At 41.0% G+C, this 17,606-nt stretch overlaps 1 protein-coding gene across 1 annotated transcript in view; it reads left to right on the forward strand.

The window, feature by feature from the left end:
* TXNRD2 (thioredoxin reductase 2) overlaps positions 1-17,606 on the forward strand; it is a 78,181-nt gene that overhangs the window by 22,634 nt on the left and 37,941 nt on the right. The window contains exons 8-9 of the mRNA XM_018556980.1: positions 2,146-2,216; positions 15,169-15,188. Coding sequence (XP_018412482.1) covers positions 2,146-2,216; positions 15,169-15,188 — 91 coding nt within the window. The remainder of the gene's footprint in view (positions 1-2,145; positions 2,217-15,168; positions 15,189-17,606) is intronic.

Consider the following 17,606-nt stretch of genomic DNA (forward strand, 5'->3'; position numbering starts at 1 on the left):
AGCCACACCCTCCAGCCACAATGCGATCGTCCGCACGGGACCGCGTGGCACATCAATGCCTGTGTTCCGGTCCGGTCAGAAAAAATAGTGCTTGCAGCATTTTTTCTGACCGGACTTCAGGCATTGATGTGCCACGCGTTCCCGTGTGGCCGGTGGGCGTGGCTATGGTGCCATTGAGTTCAATGCACCGCCACACCCCCTCCTGCCCCACAAAAAAGTGAGCAGGCCGCAATGCAGTGCGTTCCGGACAGAATCGGGCCGGAACGCACTGCATCTGGTGTGAACGTACCCTCAATCTAAACATAATCATTACATTTTCTCTCATAGTTCTTGTAAACAGAGTAGTAAACAGTGTAAACAAGGACAGCAAATGTCTAACACTGCATGTAAAGCATGACCACACCGCTGCATGCAGGTATTCCGGAGGGCACTATAACCATGTATATATAGGACTTGTTTACACTACTTAAATTACGCTAGTGCATATTCACCATAACACAAGGTAGTGCACCATGTACGTCTTAGTGCACCATGTAGTGCATTTCTGTGCCATTCATTTTGAAGAGCACTCCAACATTTGTCTAGAATGCTACTTTTGTAAACCTGTGATTGCAGTCCATCACGGGAGTGAGCTTGGAGTGGAGGCTACTTTACAAAACACACACAGGGACCATGGGGAACAAAAGTAGCCACCCTCCACAACAAAGGACAGTGTCTGCACCAATTCAGAGATGATTTGAGGATCTATAGCTGAGTGATACTCAAATAAGATACATTTTTGTTAATAGTTAAGGTACATAAATGCTTTTTTGAGATTTAATTCCAGAGTTTAGTGTCACTTTAAGCTTTGAAAATAAAAGAGAGAAGCTGATTGTTTACCATGGGCAACTGCTCCAGATTCTGTCTGTTCCAGATGTGATAAATTCCTTATATGTACGGTGCAGTACACAGCGCTGCCATAATAAAAGCAAGTCCTAAAGTTTCTTGTGTTGAGGTACATTACAGCCCAGTCATTTTAATGAGCTGCATCATAAAACTTGTTTTGGAGTATATAATGAGATTGGAAATTGTAGAGAAATTCTTTAACCTCCCTGACGGTATGATTATTCAGGATTTTAGCATCCCAAAGCGATACATTGTTTTTTTCATGGAAATTTGTTGTTTTATATTGTAGGCCCGTAATTCTTAGTAAATCTTAGGAATAACTCACCTAAATCTGTCCAAACAAGAGTCCAGTAGACATCCCAGGTATGATAAAGTTTGAAACACGAAATTAAAAAATTATAATATAATAAATTATAAATAATTATAAGATGTTTAGGTCAAAAGCGGTTTTTGACCAGGTAGGAAACAGCGATGGTAAATTAGAATCACTTGCAGAATGAGCGATAGCGATTCTTCGGGAAATTCCTCATCAGACACTGAAAGTCACTTTCAGTGTCTGATGAATTACATTGTATTGTGTGTATTCTGTGTACATTGCAACTTTTCACTTTTGAATTTCCCGCCGGCTGTGACGCCCGAAAACGAAACTAAAAGTCAGATGCCGGCATCGGCCGGCCGCGTACAGCTGAGGACACCGCGGGCTCGCAGGGCCAAGGTAAGTGACACTTTTCTGTGCATTCCCGAGTCTGGCTCGGGGTTACAGCTCTTGGTACTGAACATTAACCCCGAGCCAGACTCGGGAATACCGCCAGCGAGGTTAACTAAACCCACTAGAGTTTAGTAGACTAAATCTACTGTAGATTTAGTCTACTAAAATCTTATGATTTTAAAAACTAGACTAAAACAATTCAGATGACTAAAATAGGACTAAATCTAAATGGCATTTTAGTCAAAAGACTATGACTTAAACTAATTTGTTTTCAAAATTAACACTGCTGTAGTCAAACTACATTTCCCAGCATGCATCTGTTTCCGGGAGTCATGCTTGTGGCTGTGAGATTCTTGTAATGGTTAAAGGCTGGAGTTTGCCCACCGCAGTAATAAAGCCTTCTCAGGCCCTTTTCCTAACACAGATGCTCAATAACCACATTTTTTTATAACCATAACCAAGTCCCAGATAATTTGGTATTCGCAGTTGTAACATTTGATCTAATTGATCGTCTTCTCCTTTCTCTCTATGTATCTTTGTGCACCTGGCAGGTTCCTGGAGCAGTAGAACATTGTATTACAAGCGATGATCTCTTTTGGCTGAAAGAACCTCCGGGGAAAACGTATGTGATTTGCCAAGTGTTGTAAACAAACCCGTGCACTCTTCCAGAACAGATTGTTTGCTATTACTTTTCCACTCTGAGCCCCCCTGAAAAAATCCCAACTTCTCTATAAGGGAAGTGTTTGGTATGTGAGTGACCTGTTGCAAGGTTTGAGCATTGGTATGTAGGAGGTGGAGTTGCGGTGCCCATACAGTAGTAATTTAATAGTAAAGCTGGATTTTGCATTAAAACCTTAAAGGCCATTTCCACCTATTGCAGAGGTATTTAAAAAAAAAAAAAAAACATGCCAGCAATGTACACCAAGCTTACATGAAGCAGGCATATGCAGCTGCTGTATATGAACACAGAAAGTACATTTTTTGTTAGCTTTTTTCTTCATATCCTCATGGAAATGGCCACCTCTGTGTTTTGCAATGTGTGTATATTACAACTGAGTTCTCTCTGAGCGCTCTCTCCCCCATTCATTATTATTCATATTGGCACCCTACACCCCTGGACAGTGTATTGTGTGCAAAGGCAGAGCTGGTGATTGTGTTACACAGAATCACAGGGAGGGGGGCAGCTGTTTACAGTCTGCTTTACAATCCGACCCTGGTGTCTGACTAAATTTCCTGTGGAGAAAACTTTTAATTTCCAGGATTCAGGCCTAATTGAACTCTAAATGTAATGGTAAAGGTATGATCTATCATCTTATGGTGCCCCCATCAGTGAGCATTGATGTTTATGTGCTTTTTTTTGTTACCATAGTGCAAGTTTAACCACTTGCTGACCGGGGTGTTAAACTGCCTTCCTGTCCAGACCATTTTTCAGTATTCAGCGCTGCGGTACTTTGACTGACATTTATTCCCTCAGCTAACGCAGCCAACCAAACATGTCGAGCCTCAAAATTGCGCGTGCGAAACCTCAGAAAACTACAATACCCAAAATTGGCCATAGGCGACGCTTTAAAAGCTTTTAACGCTCATCAGTTTAGTGTTATTAGTGACTGATGAATTATTGCTTTCACTCCGACGTTTGCGGCGACATGTAACATGTGTAGCGCAATTGCCATTTTCGCGCACTGGCGCATCAAATATGTGACTTTTTTTATTTTTACTTTTTTTATTTTTTTTTACACTTCTTGTTATTGCTATCACATAGGGGGATAACAATCCCTTTATATAATAGCAAAGGCACACTGACAGGTCCTCTTTATGGAGACATTAGGGGTCTCTAAGATTCTGATCTCCCTCCCATCTTAACTCCTGACGCCATCCCGAGCTGGTCCCAGGCCGCAGATGGGCTAGCGGATCCCGGGATTGAAGGTGAAAGGTCAGGAGGGGGCGGCACTCGAGGGGGGGGGGCGAGCAAAACACAACATACAAGCGATCGGCAGCTATAGAGCCGCCGATCGGTTGTATGTCAAACATCCGGTAACGGTTGTAAAGAACGGGCCGTTTTTTTTCTGCGCGCGAGCAGAAAAAAAAGCTGTCTGATTACGGCAACCCGCCCATGTGAGTTTGCTGTTAAAGTATATGTATGGCTCAAATTATTATTATTTTTTTAATATTTTGGAATAAGGTAGGAAATTGTTTAAATAGTTCAGTTATTTTTTTGCTTTTTGTTTCCCATTTCCCATGACCTCTTCTAGGAGTCACTTTCTTTCCTGGTGACAATTGTCACAAGTACAAATACAGGGGTGAATCTCCACAATGGGAACACAGACCCCAATATAAAACTTGACAGTGGGTCTAAGCCTACATTACACTATACAAAACAAAAAAAAGGTTTTGCCTAGAGATGCACTTAAATTGTAGAGGAGAATGAATGTTAGACGCAATAGACACAGAATACCAGAATTCAAATATGAAACACGGTGGTGCTTTAGTGTGGTTTCAGTGTCTGTGAGGATTCCCAGATGTGCATAGAAGAGCTAAGGATAGCTTGTGGTTTACATTGTGGATAGCAACATCATATGCATGCAAAAATCAACATTGTAATGTTACTGCTGTTTGACATTTGAGCAATGCTAATTTGTTACCTGTATGTTAGAAACATAACTACTCGAAGTGATCAAATAATCCAAAATGTAGCAGCAATTTGCCTGAGGTACATCTTATTCTGACAACATTGACACAAGTATAAGCCTTTAATAGAAGTAAACAATACTCCAACCAATATTTACCACTTTTGTAATGATAATACAAAAATTATCACCTTATTACACTTATTTGGGCACATTATTGAACCTTTACCCAGTCAAGGGGTTTAAGGGACAGTGTGGGGCATTAGTCCATCAGATTGACAGTTCAAGTGGTATCGCTGGTACCATCAAAGCCCCACCTTTTCTTCTTTTATATTATTATCATTAGTTCAGGGGTGTGGTACCTAGATACTCAGGCCTTGGCCATCAATTCTCAGGTGTCTGATGGCTTTAAATCAGCCACATTTGGATTACCTCTTTTTTAATTAGTAAATAATAACATCAGCTAACAAAAAGTGTCAGGATATTTGTACTGCTTGTAAGTATGTTCTCAGATTTGTTAGAATTATGCATACATTCCAGGGTTTTTACTTCTAATAAATACATTCCCTTTGTGACATTTATCTTTTGTCAATATTAGAAATTAGACCAACAATCAGCTTTTCATATAAGTTCGCATATCATTGTATTTGCCAGTAGGTGGCAGCACGAGTGTGGACATCAGTACACATTAAAATACATCTGATTCCAGAAGGGTGACACAGCCCAACATTTAAAGGTCATATCCACATATTTAAAGATATTTATGACGGTTCTATAAACGGGTTTCCCTTCAACACATTTGTTACACATACACAAGAAATATTTGCTTTATTAGAGATTACAGAGTACACCGGTAGTATGGAGGTGTGTGTATATGTGTATATGTGTGTATGTATGTATACAGTATACTGTGTATGTATGTATGTATGTATGTATGTATGTGTGTGTGTGTGTGTATGTATATGTACAGGTGAAACTCAAATAATTAGAATATCGTGCAAAAGTAATTGCAGTAAGTGCTTCAAAAGGGGCCCAAACCAAGTACTGAGTACGTATGCATGCTTGTACTTTTCAGAGGTCCGATATTCTATGTACAATCCTTGTTTTATTGATTGCATGTAATATTCTACTTTTTTGAGGTTGTGGATTTGGGGTTCTTGGGGTTTTCATGAGCTGTAAGCCATAATCATCACAATTATGACAAATCACGGCTTGAATTATCTTGCTTTGCATGTAATGAGTCTATCTCATATATTAGTTTCACCTTTTAAGTTGCATTAGTGAAATAAATGAACTTTGCACGATATTCTAATTATTCGAGTTTCACCTGTGTGTGATATGTGTGTGTGATATGTGTGTGTGATATGTGTGTGTGTGTGTGTGTGTGTGTGTGTGTGTATGTATGTGTGTGTGTGTATAGGTATATGTCTTACCTAGGTTTCCCCACTATACATGGTGAGGATTTGTATTTGATTTGGAGAGATCAAACTTCTTGTTTGCTTCGAAAGTCTTATCCTGGGTTCTGCAAACTGGAGGCTTTGTAGAGCTTTATGTTTATGGTTCTGTACATAGAACAAAGTTATGTGATTTTTTTTTTTTTTACTTCAGTGTAAAGAATTTTAGATTTTTAACCCTTTCACCTAGAGCCATTTTTACACACATGTTAAAATGTAAATTTTAGACCTGAAGAATACTTAAAACCCGTCAGAATTAAATATTTCCTGAAAGCAGAGACCGCAGAATAAAATGGTGTCAGCTGCATTTATTTATGTCAAGCCAAACTTTTCAGTAAAAAATACTTTTTAAATATTTTTTTTATTTTATTTAACTTTATTTTGTAGAATGTATGTTGCGACCAAATATAGGTTATTAAATTAAATATCAATATGGTCCTTTAAACAACAGTGGAGCCAAAAAAAGGGGAATCCTGACAATAATTAGCCTATAAATAGGCATTATGCAGGCAGTCAATGACTCAACGGATTCACTCAGCAGCCCGCTTACCATCTGCCCTGCTAAGGGGCACCCCACCGGCACTCGACGGGGTGGGCAGCTGGGGTGTTGGTTGGGTTCTGAAAGTCCCAGGGCACCACAGGGAAAATAGTTCTGAATAGTGAGCTACGGTGAATAGTGGGCATGGCCAGGTTGCCGAGACAGCAAACAGCGTGGCCAAGACTTTCTAGTGTAAAACATAATGAGGGGGAATTTATAGAATCTGGAGCAGTTGCCCATAGCAACCTGGAGGAACCATTGAGTGCAACCAGGCATCTGAGTCACTAGAGTGTTTAATGCAGAAGAGTCTTTGGCAGTGGTTGGGAGCGAGATCAACAATATGAGCAGCTAGACAGGTAAATAATCACTATTTTCTTTTACAGACAGGACTTTCATTTTACTGACCACCCTTACTGGTAATCAGCAATATGTGCCCCCTTACTGGTGTTTGGCGGTGTGCCCTTACTGGTGGTCCGCAGTGTTTGCCTCTTACTGTTGGCACGTGTTGTTTGCCCCCTTACTGCTGGTTGGCAGTGTGTGCCCCCTTGCTGCAGGTTGGCGGTGTGTCCCCTTTACTGCTGTTTGGTGATGTTTGCTCCCTTACTGGTGGATGGCAGTGTGTGCACCTTTCCTGCTGGTCAGTGGAGAAGTGTCCCCCCCTCTTTGTTTCTTGTCGGTCCTATGTCCCCGCCTTTCATTGGTGGTGAGTGGGAGCAGTGTTTACTTACCTGAGAAGCTTCACCAGCCACTGCCCCACTGCCTCTGGTCTCTTTCCACCTAGCTGAAAGGAAGGAGCCACACATGGTATTAGGGGTTGGGGACACCTGAGCAGAACGTTAGTAACTGATAAGGTAAGGTCTTGGTTTGCAGAGCCGTGGAAGGGGAGAACCAAAGCTCTGCAGGAAGCTTTGAATGGGCTTTACTCACAAAAAAGTGAGCCGGCCGCAATGCGATCCAGTGCATTCCGGCCAGCATCGGTCCGGTACGCACTGTGGCTGGTGTGAACTAGCCCTAAGTATTAGGAAGAGTATATTGTACTATCCCAGTACATCTAATTTAACAATGTCATGGGCCAAATTACATAAAAGCTTTAGTGCTTGTTGCTTAATGTTAATCAAATTTGGCCCAAGCCTAAAAGCTAAACCTATAGCTACACATATTCATCTGCTGCTTCGGAGAACCACTGAGGACCATGCCAGTCTAGTGATACCTATTGCTAGCAGTAAAATAACTACTGACCTGCTCTTCGAGCATTGCTCTCATGTTGGCTAAAATGCTGCAGAATCTCATTCGTGCTGCTCTCTTAGAAATCCTTCTGGCAATGGCAACTCTTATGGCTAAAGTGACAAGGAAGTTATACCGTATAGTATCATATGTTCATGTGTGAAACTCCAATACATTTAGAATAGTTTTTACATTCTACTACCCAACCAGGCTCACATTATCAATATGGCACCACAATATGGATTGTTTGATTTTTTTTTTTTTTTTTCTAGTATGCAGGGGAACCTTAAATATATCCTTTTTTTGCTACACTGATTCATGGAAAAAAACCTTTAATTATATAGTTAGGACTATAAAAAAAATTTTATATGGTTGTTCCCATCTAGTGTTCCTATTTTTACTTTGAGCTCCTTAGTTTTTTCAGGGTTGGGGTTAAGCACAATGTACAAGTTCTTTTAAGAAAGGTTAATTTTCCTGTTGCCCTCTTGTTAAGGCTTTACCTTCATTACCAAGTTTCCATGTAATCAATCTATTCTGTACCTGTTGCGTCTCAGTGCTAGACTGTTTACCGTAGGACAGGAGCCTGTGGCTGTTCCTCCAACTTTAAAATGCGACATTTGTCCTACAAGCTCCACTTAGGGTTTTTACATGTTTACAATGTGTCAGCGTCCTCAGAAATTCTCCTGGCATGATTAATGTGAGGAAGCTGCTTAAAAAAACCTGTATCCTTCTAATACATATCTGCGAAAATGCTGCTTTTGTCCAGTTACTGTTAATGCAAGTCGTAACAGTGTAATAGAGGAGTCTAATGTTTACATGTTGCATTCCAGAGCCTTAGTCAAAATAAGCCTTGAGGGTCTACTGTAGCATTTCTGTACATTATCAGCCTCTATTTCAACAGCTGGGAGAGAGCTGCTCAGATGGAGTTTGAAACCTAAAGCGTTGATCTGAGAAATAGATACATGTGTGTGTTCTGGACCTATGTATCACAAAGTGCACTTCTCTGCTTTCACACTCTCAAAAAAAATAGCCACTTTTCAACGATATTGGGGGAGAAAAATCTGCATATTTTACTTTGGTACTGCTCACAAAATGTATGACAGATTACAGTTCCTTAGATACATTAATTAATATTTTCTTCTAAGGGTGTAAAAGTATAGAATAGGGTTGCACAGATACCAAGTACAGTACTCGGTACAAGTACGAGTACATGTACCGATACTTTTGAGCTCCAAGACTACACTAGAGAAAAATTCTAAAGTTAGGAGGCAGCTGTCATTTGTAAGGAGCACATGGAGCTCCTGGGATTTGTACATCTCTGTTTTAATGTACAATTTTGTTTTTATAAATATAAATAAAGGGATGCACAGATACCAGTTTTGCGAGTACGAGTACGAGTACTGGTACTTGCCGAGTACTTACAAGTACGAGTACTGATACATTTTTGTTTATTGTCATGTCATGTGACAGTTTTTCTAAAACAATACAGACTAATGATTTCAGGACAGTGGTGGAGGGCCAGAGCCCGGTCCCAGCTGCAACCGCTGCAACCCTGGTACTTCTCAGAAAATGCCAAGTATCTGCACTGGTACTTGAAAAGTATTTGTGCATCCCTAGTATAGAATGTTATATACATTCTTCTATGACAGCAGAATCGAGCAGAATTATGGTTTCATTTTTTGTCAAATCCCTTTATACCACCTTTTGGTATTAATTGTTTGAACAGCTAGAAGGCTGCAAGAAAAACAGAACTGGAATCTTCTTTAAAAGTAATTAAACACATGTTGTTGATACTTGTAAGTGGCTGTCATTTGTTGGGTGTTTTTAGATTTATTATATGATGTGTTGGAGGTAGCATGTACCAGACATTTCCATGTGTGACTTGCACAATGTACATTTAATATTCAGTGTCAGAGGCTGAGCTGAAAACCACAGGGCTTGGCACAAGAATTGGGATGACTCTTATAATTCACAGAAAAACATTTGACTTTCCTGGGTCATTCCTCATAACTATAAAGCTTAAAATGACACTAAACTCCGGAGTTAAATCTTAAAAATGTATTCAAGTATCTTAACTATTAACAAAAATGTAACTTATTTGTGTATCACTATAGATCCTCAAATCATCACTGAATTTGTGCTGACACTGTCCTTCCTTCTGCAAGGTGGCTACTTTTGTTCCCCATGGTCCCTGTGTGTGTTGTAAAGTAGCCACCGCTCCAAGCTCACTCCTGTTATAGACTGCAACTTCAATGCAAATCATTTTGAAACTAAACGTGGGATTATATTCCATCACAGGAGCGAGCTTGGAGCGATGGCTACTTTACAACACACACAGGGATCATGGGGAACAAAAGTAGCCACCCTCCAGAAGGAAGGACATCCTCAGCACCAATTTATGAATTTGAGGATCTACAGCCGAGTGATGCACAAATAAGATACATTTTTGTTAAGGTGCCTGAACAAATTTTTAAGGTTTAACTCCTGAGTTTAGTGTCACTTTAAATACACTTACTGTCCCTGACAAAGCCTCCAGTCAGGCTTGCTTCTTTGTGACAGGAATGTGATCAAAATGTTTATAATAATTTAATAAGGAAGACCCAGAAAATTTACTGGCCATTTTTTTAAAATTTGAAATAATTTACATCTGGTCTAGTTTGTATCTGTCCTCTCTAGCGGAGCCTTGCACATATAAAAAGCACCAGTGACTGTAGTTATGTATTCTTTGCAAAATGAAATAAAATACATTTTAAATGCATCTAGTTTAAGTGCCAGAAACTGCACTCTGATAGGATTAAGGAGGACATCCTTAGGAGCTAATTGAGCTCTGCAGCAGTGCACATGAACTGTTAGGGGCCAATTTATAAATCCTCCACCCAGCCATATGCTGGCCGAATGCCATTTGCACAGCATTCCCGCCAGTAGATGGAGCTGAGGAACACGGGTGATTCCTTATCAACTCTTTGGTAGCTAAAAAAGTGCTGATACATGTACTTCAAATATGCATTTAACTGGAGATCGAATGTTGGAAGCTCCATATACTGTTATTTGTTGGAGCACCTCTTTGATCAGCTGCAAGTCAAAAGTGTTTTAATCCCAAACCCTGTGCAAATGGATGTTATCTAAAGCTGCAGCTAACGATTATTTTTAAAATTGATTAGTTAGCCGATTATGTAGTTCGATTAACCTGTTAATCGGGATTTTTAAAAAATGGCTCCCGTGATTGACTACTAGTTTGTATTGAGATTGTAGTCCATCACAGGAGCAAGCTTGGAGCGGTGGAACTAAAAAAAAGGTGTCTGTCGGCGGCTGTCATCCCCCCACGCCTGCTCCTCCTTACTTCTTCTTCTCCCCGCGTCCCTGTGCCGATCGTGGATGTGGGCGGGCGGTTAGCGTGAGGCGGGGAGGAGGTGCGGCGTGTGGAGCGTGGATACGGGCGGGTCTGGCAGCGGAAAGCATGAGGCGGGGAGCAGGTGCGGCGCGCGGTGTCTGTGGAGCCGTGAACAGGGCCAACTAATCGAAAGCCGATTAATCGATGATTGAAAATGTCGGCAACTTTTTCAATTATCGATTATAATCGACTTAGTCGATTAGTTGTTGCAGCCCTAATGTTATTATCAAAGTTGGACCATGCTGAAGTTTTTCTTCCCCACCTTTCCTGTGGAGTCTTAGCTCTTTCTTCTGAAGATGTCTGAACTGTTCAGTAAATCTGTCCCCTGGCCATATGCTATGCATGAGACATTAAACCATAAGAAGTGTAGACTTGATTTTATGTCACCTATTCCTGCCCTTGCTCTACATAAGACAGGGCTACAGTTTCTTAATTTGTGTAATTGTACATAATAATTGATAAAATATGGTATATATGGAGAATAATTTGCTAATAAACTGCTCCAATTTGTCCTGTTATCAGTCCTGTGTGGTAACTCGCAAGACACAAACTTGCCATAGTCAGTTCATTTTCAGGTAAGTGCAGCAAGCCATTGACTGTATTTCTCTTCCTTGCTTAGTTATGTAAATCCAGGTCTGATCTCCTGAGCCCTGCTGGAATATCAGATAAACCTAGCTGTACAATAGTTGGACAGTTGCAAGCTTGTGCTGTCTGAGTAAAGCTTCACTTGTTGTACTCTAGACAATTACCCCAGGCACATTCCTGTCACCTGTAGCTCACAGAATCTGCCATCCAACCGATGGCCCCAGCAGCTTCTCCAGCCTTGTTCACTGAGGTATAATGCTTGTTTTCTTAAAAGGGAATTATATTATTAGTAGCAAGAGGGATTACAAGTGACGTTAAAATCGGGTTTTCCGGCGTTAGCCTGATACCTCCCAAAAGGTATGCAGAGATCTCCTATGACGAGGCCACCCACATTTCATGTCCCTGATGGGTGATACCTAACTAAACACCCCAGAAATGAGGGATATTTGAAAGCTTTCCACAGTATTTAAACAGACCTGCAGGAGAAGGGAGGGGATGGTTTATGGTTGTGCAAACATGTTGGTTAGAGTGAAACATGTGTTGTGAGATTTTTGCAAGTGGCCATTAAAGTGAGAGCAGCAATTAAAATGATAGGCAGTGAACAAACACTTCTTGCCTCTCTTGTAAACTGCAAACACTTATCTTTGTTGGAAACATGCAGAGATTATGACTAAGGAATTTATAGAAAGATGCAATGAATTAAAAGGGATTTCCAGTTTAAAAGGAAATCTCCTATTTGTAGTACAATACAGAGGGATACTCCAAGCACAGCTTGTCAGTTTTAAGGAAAGCTGTCACCTGGCAAACCCCCTGCTGGTGATATCTGGTATAGCTGTGTGACTCATATACTGTCTGACTAATTAAACTTCAGTCCACGGAATAACCTAAACAGCATTGTGATAATGATTGCATTGATTCTTTACAAACTAAAGATATTTATACATGGCTTGATTTCTCTCTCTCAGCCTATGGGCTCAGTGAGAGAAAATCAATTGATTCCCTCATCCATGCCAAATATGCCAAAGAGTGATATTCACTGCCAGCTGCTGTATTCGGGGAGCAGTAGCACCCCTGTTACTTCTTTAATACCTGAACTGTGGCTGCATCTGATAGGATGTAGTCACCGTTAGGTCGGTAATTTTTATACCCAGCTCAGTCGATTTTTTTGAATTGACATGTGTTGAGCCGGGTGGTGCTTTCAAGGCCATCCATGGCTCAAATTGCGTCTGAATCTGCCGCATTATGAGCATGGTCGACCCTCTGAATCTGACAGCCAGGGCACGATACATCTTGAAACGCATTGGAGCGATGGTTTTAAAGTAAAAAAAAAATGTTTTGTGTAGATAAAGAGGTAAAAGGTTACAACCTCAAATTTTTTTACTGTTGGTGAACCACCAACCTGAAACAACTCTCCTACTTTCAAGTTAACGGGGATACCTATGATGCTTGAATGTGACCATGTGCTCAAGGGAAGCAGCAAGCCTTAAGTAAGCAACAAGTCCAAAAGTGGCATTTCTGTGACCCTGGCAGTCACAAAAACATTCCTGTGTATATCTTTCAAGGGACTGTGGTATCAAATAACAGTTTGAGTGTGAACTTTGTTGTTTGACAGATAAAATACAGTGATTTACATATCAAGGTGGCAACAACTGCAAAAGATATTTTCATTTATAGTACTTTATGGCATGGGCTGTCACAAGAGACTAAGAAACTGTTGAACATTTTCTGCTTTGAGTACAAACCCTTCAGGCAGCATAGAATTTCCAGCATGCACATTGAGCACTGCCTGCCCGCAGAATTGTACTGAATTTTGTGGTGCGCTGAAATTATGATTATATAGATGTGGCTATGTACTATATTATGGCTGATAAGTAAGCTGGTGGTGGTTTATAGCTGGAGAAATAGAATGTTGTCTTATTTTAACACAACATTGCCAGGATGGTTAAGGGCTTGTTCACACCAAATGCAGACCAGATCTGCATGAGTTTCTGCACACGCAGTGCAGTGGGTTGTGCCGCGTTTTTGATGCGTTCCGGGCCGTTTTTGGTTAAAAAATAAATATTTTTTTTGTTTTTAGTTTAAAATGGGCTTTCAGTGCGTTCCAGGGCGTTTGCATGTGTTCCAGAGCAGGTAAAATAGGGCTTGCTGCAGCTTTTTTGCATGCTCTGGAACTGAACGCTGCGGTGTGAACTAGAGCCCAAAATACCATTGGAATACATTGGACACAGTTTTGATCCGGTCTGTAACTACTCTGCTCTGCTCCTGGAACGCGCTTGGTGTGAACCAGGCCTTAGGGGTTAGCTAGATTAGGATTGTGTTTTATACAAATTTTTGAAGTTGTTATTGTTATTGTTCTACTGCTGCCTGCTGCCTGTGTCCTTTTGGGGACAGTGGTCACCAAGACAGAAAGGGGAAATCTCTTCAACAGAGACACGGATGGCATCAACAAACCTGACAGTAGTTCTGACCTTCCTACACTCTATTCACAACTATTAAATTGGAGTTCCACTTATATGTATGCATCATTGAATGTTTTCGAAATAACTTTGTTCGCATTAGCTGTTCACCTTCCACCTAGACAACAGTGTTCCACGGAGGTAGCTCAGAGTGCATGCTGTATTGCTGCATCCTGTTTTAGTGTTTCCTCTTTATTTATTCTCTTGTGTCCAGTGGATTTAATTGCTTAAAGAATAACACACGCTTAGACAAAAGGGGGGGTCTGGGATCATTTAGGTCAAGGGTGGGGGACAAAAAGGATAAGTGCACTTTGTTTTAAAGTGAACTTATCCTTCATTGTTTGCTAAAGTTACTTATATCTGTAACCTTGCAAATACCCCAGGTAAGCATACAACATTTTGCTTTTAACAGTTCTTTAGCTTATACTTTCACTTTCGTGTGACAAATTGAAAATTGGCTCACGGAAAAGACCTGCTAGCTCAAAGTCTAGATAGAGGAGTCTAAATGGCAATCTGTGTCTCCCAATATTGCAGTTGATGATCAAAAAAAAAAAAACTGTCTTTAAAGAAGAACTCTAGGGGAAAACCTTTTATTAACCCTTTCAGTTGGGCTAACCCCACACTGCAAGGGTTAACTGCTCGTTTTTGTCTAGGTGCTAAATAAAAAAGTTATACTCACCCAAACCGCTGAGCTGACTCCCTGCTTCTCCGGTCACTGAAGCTAGTCTCCTCCTGTGGGGTTGCCCCACTGCAAGTCTTAATACAAGTTTTGCGCAGAGTTCTTCTTTAAAGGCAGTTGCCTCGGTATTTTTTGATTGTCAGAACATCAACCGCAATATTGGGAGACCTGGATTGCCATTTAGACTCCTCTATCTAGACTTTGAGCTAAGAAAATCTTTTCCGAGAGCCAATTTTAAATTTGTTGCTCATTTTTTGTTCCAGTTTTTTTATATGGTAATATGACTTTTTAAAGCATAATGCAGAAAAAAGCTGTTTATTTATATATGTTAATAGCGGGAAAATATAAAACATATTTTAAACATAGGTCAGAATTCCACTTTGCAGGTAATCAGACATTTGAATTTTATTGCAACATTGAAAGCTGGTTCTTGCTCCATGTGTGTCTCCTCTCTTTCACATTTTACGAGCTTGGAGGGCGTTCTGTTTACCCTTTCCTTTCTGAGAAGAGCAGATTATATCTCTAATCTTGTAATCATACAATAATTAGGATATTATTGAGGTGTGGAATTTATGTGACAGCACGCAGTAAAGTACTTTTTTTGTTTACTCTCTTGACAGATTGGTCGTTGGAGCCAGCTGTATCCTTTCACATCGGACCTGCTTATTCTCCCTTCTGATAGACTCCATACTGTTTTCTTTTAAACCTTCTAACACCCTAATCCTCTCATTGGGTATAAATATGAATACTTAATTTCTGGAAACACAACACAGTAGCCAGGACTAGTTCATCTAAATGTCTTTAGGAATGTACTTCCCATTGGTTATGAACACATGGAAACATTGTTACAGTTAACCACTGTAAAGTAATACTGCGCTGAAAGAAATATATTAGCTGCCATTGCTGACTCCCTTCAGAAAATGTCAGTCACCTGGATGTCATGCTGAACCAGTTGTTTCAGTATGTCCTGTGTCGCTGACCTGGAGCACAAATGCAACGAGTAAAGTCAGAACTACTAATCTCTGTACATGTTTCTGCCATTGACTCAGAAACTATTGCCAAAAGAGCCATTACTGACAGCCAGGCAATTGGCATTTTTAGAAATCAGCAAAGTTGACTGTTTTGCTCAATGATAGTCCTTATCAGAAATATATAATTTACATTGACTGTACCTTTGTGAATACAGTTACTGTGTTTAGCGATCCCTAGTGCTCAATAGCAAGATTATGGGGCCGTTATACGTATGACCACTGGTGGAACTACCAGGGTTGCAGCGGTCGCAATTGTGACCGGGCCCTGGTGCTCCGCCTGCTGGGCCCCCCCGAGATCGTTGCTGCTCCTTCCCTGCCGCTCTGCCACCCGCAGCATGTACGGGCGGCTGTGCAGCAGGTCTGGAGAGGCTGTCACACTAGTCCTGCAGAATGTGCTGCAAGCACCGCCAGACAGCACATTTTGCTGTGTGAGGACCATCTCCACTTAGCCCCGCCCCCTGGCTGCCGAGACACGGAAGAGGGCCCTGCAGGAGAGGGAAGGTAAGTCTAGAGTGGGGTGGGGTGGGGAGGTCGCAGGGAAGTGGGGGGATGCTGGTGGTATTCTGCATAGCTGACTTTTATTATAATGGATTGCTGGGACTGCATAGCTGGGGGTATTCTACATTGCGGTATGATGATTATACAGCAATGCAGAATAGCACCAACTATGTAGGACTACAAGTCCCAGCAATACATTATATTTTTCAGTAGGGATACACCACTGCCAATACTGGGCATTTTCACGATTACTCATACTCGTGAAAATGCCCCGATACTAAACGCAGATAGCTGTGTTCTGTTGATAACGCCAACGTAGTCAAATTTGCCGAGCTCAGCATCTGCGCTTGAGCACAGACCAATATTATCGAGAAACCGGGATTTACAAAGCATTTAGTTTAAATTGTTCATTGTGACCGTTAATAATATTCCATCCTTCATTTACTGCCACCCATCATTTACTGCCATGCATGGTATATTATTAACGGTCACAACTAACCATTACAAACAAATACTTTGTATATAAATGCCAGTTTCCTCGTTAATCCCGTCTGTACGTAAAGGCAGATACTGGGTCGGCGTTCTTGACAGAACACCGGCACTAAAATTTTAAACAAGCGGCTGCCTGAGGTCCCGCGCTTGCTGGGAACCTCGGCAGCCTTCCTGTTAACCATGCGGTGCCATGGCAGTGGGGGGTTGGGGGGGGGCCTTCATGGTTTCTTGCACCGGGTCCCTGAAGGTTCTAGTTATACCTCTGCGTATGCCCTGTGCTAAGGAAGAGCTGTGTAGCCTATAGACATAGCATTTCGATTTTGATCCTTATTTCATGCAGTAGATACGTTAAACAAGCACACTGATTGCTACGAATATACACATATACCTATATAGACAGAATATTGCCTGTTCATCCAAACTGAGTTTGTAGTTACCTGTTTATTTTACAGTCTTTAGGTGCTGAAATCTGTTGCAAATTATGACCACTGTATTTTGGAATGTTGGAAACGGACCCAGGATTCTCGCTATCTTTTCACTTTAGACATTTCCAGTTAAAAAAAAGATAAAGTGATTGGTTTGCCAAAGCATAATGCATACAGTATTTTCATCACTGTATATTATATCATTTTTACAAATGATTGCAGTCGCTATGAGCTCAGCAATGTCACATGGGGAGTCTATAGTCCTGTGTATGGTATTACTCCAGTGACTCCTATTTAACGTAGGACTTTCCTTTGCTCACATGGGATGAACTGAGCAGCAGGGGAGTGATAGGAAGGCAAGTGTAAGCTGCTGGGCAAGGATATGTTAACCAACCTGTAAGTTGCCCTGCGTGGCCAAAGAATTGGTTTACTTTAAATTGTGCTTATAAAGTCATGTGCAGTTTCTCATCACATGGACCTTGACAACTGCAAAATGGAAGAACTAACATTAGATCCAGAGACTAGCAGCAGCAGCAGCCTGTGCGGTATTTTGCATAGGTAACATAACTGCTATTTACACTCCTCTGTCTTTAGATTTTGCCACCCGTTTTT

Source organism: Nanorana parkeri, unplaced genomic scaffold, assembly GCF_000935625.1.
Source record: "Nanorana parkeri isolate BGI_ZX_2015 unplaced genomic scaffold, ASM93562v1 scaffold260, whole genome shotgun sequence".
In the NCBI taxonomy this organism is placed as follows: Eukaryota; Metazoa; Chordata; class Amphibia; order Anura; family Dicroglossidae; genus Nanorana; species Nanorana parkeri.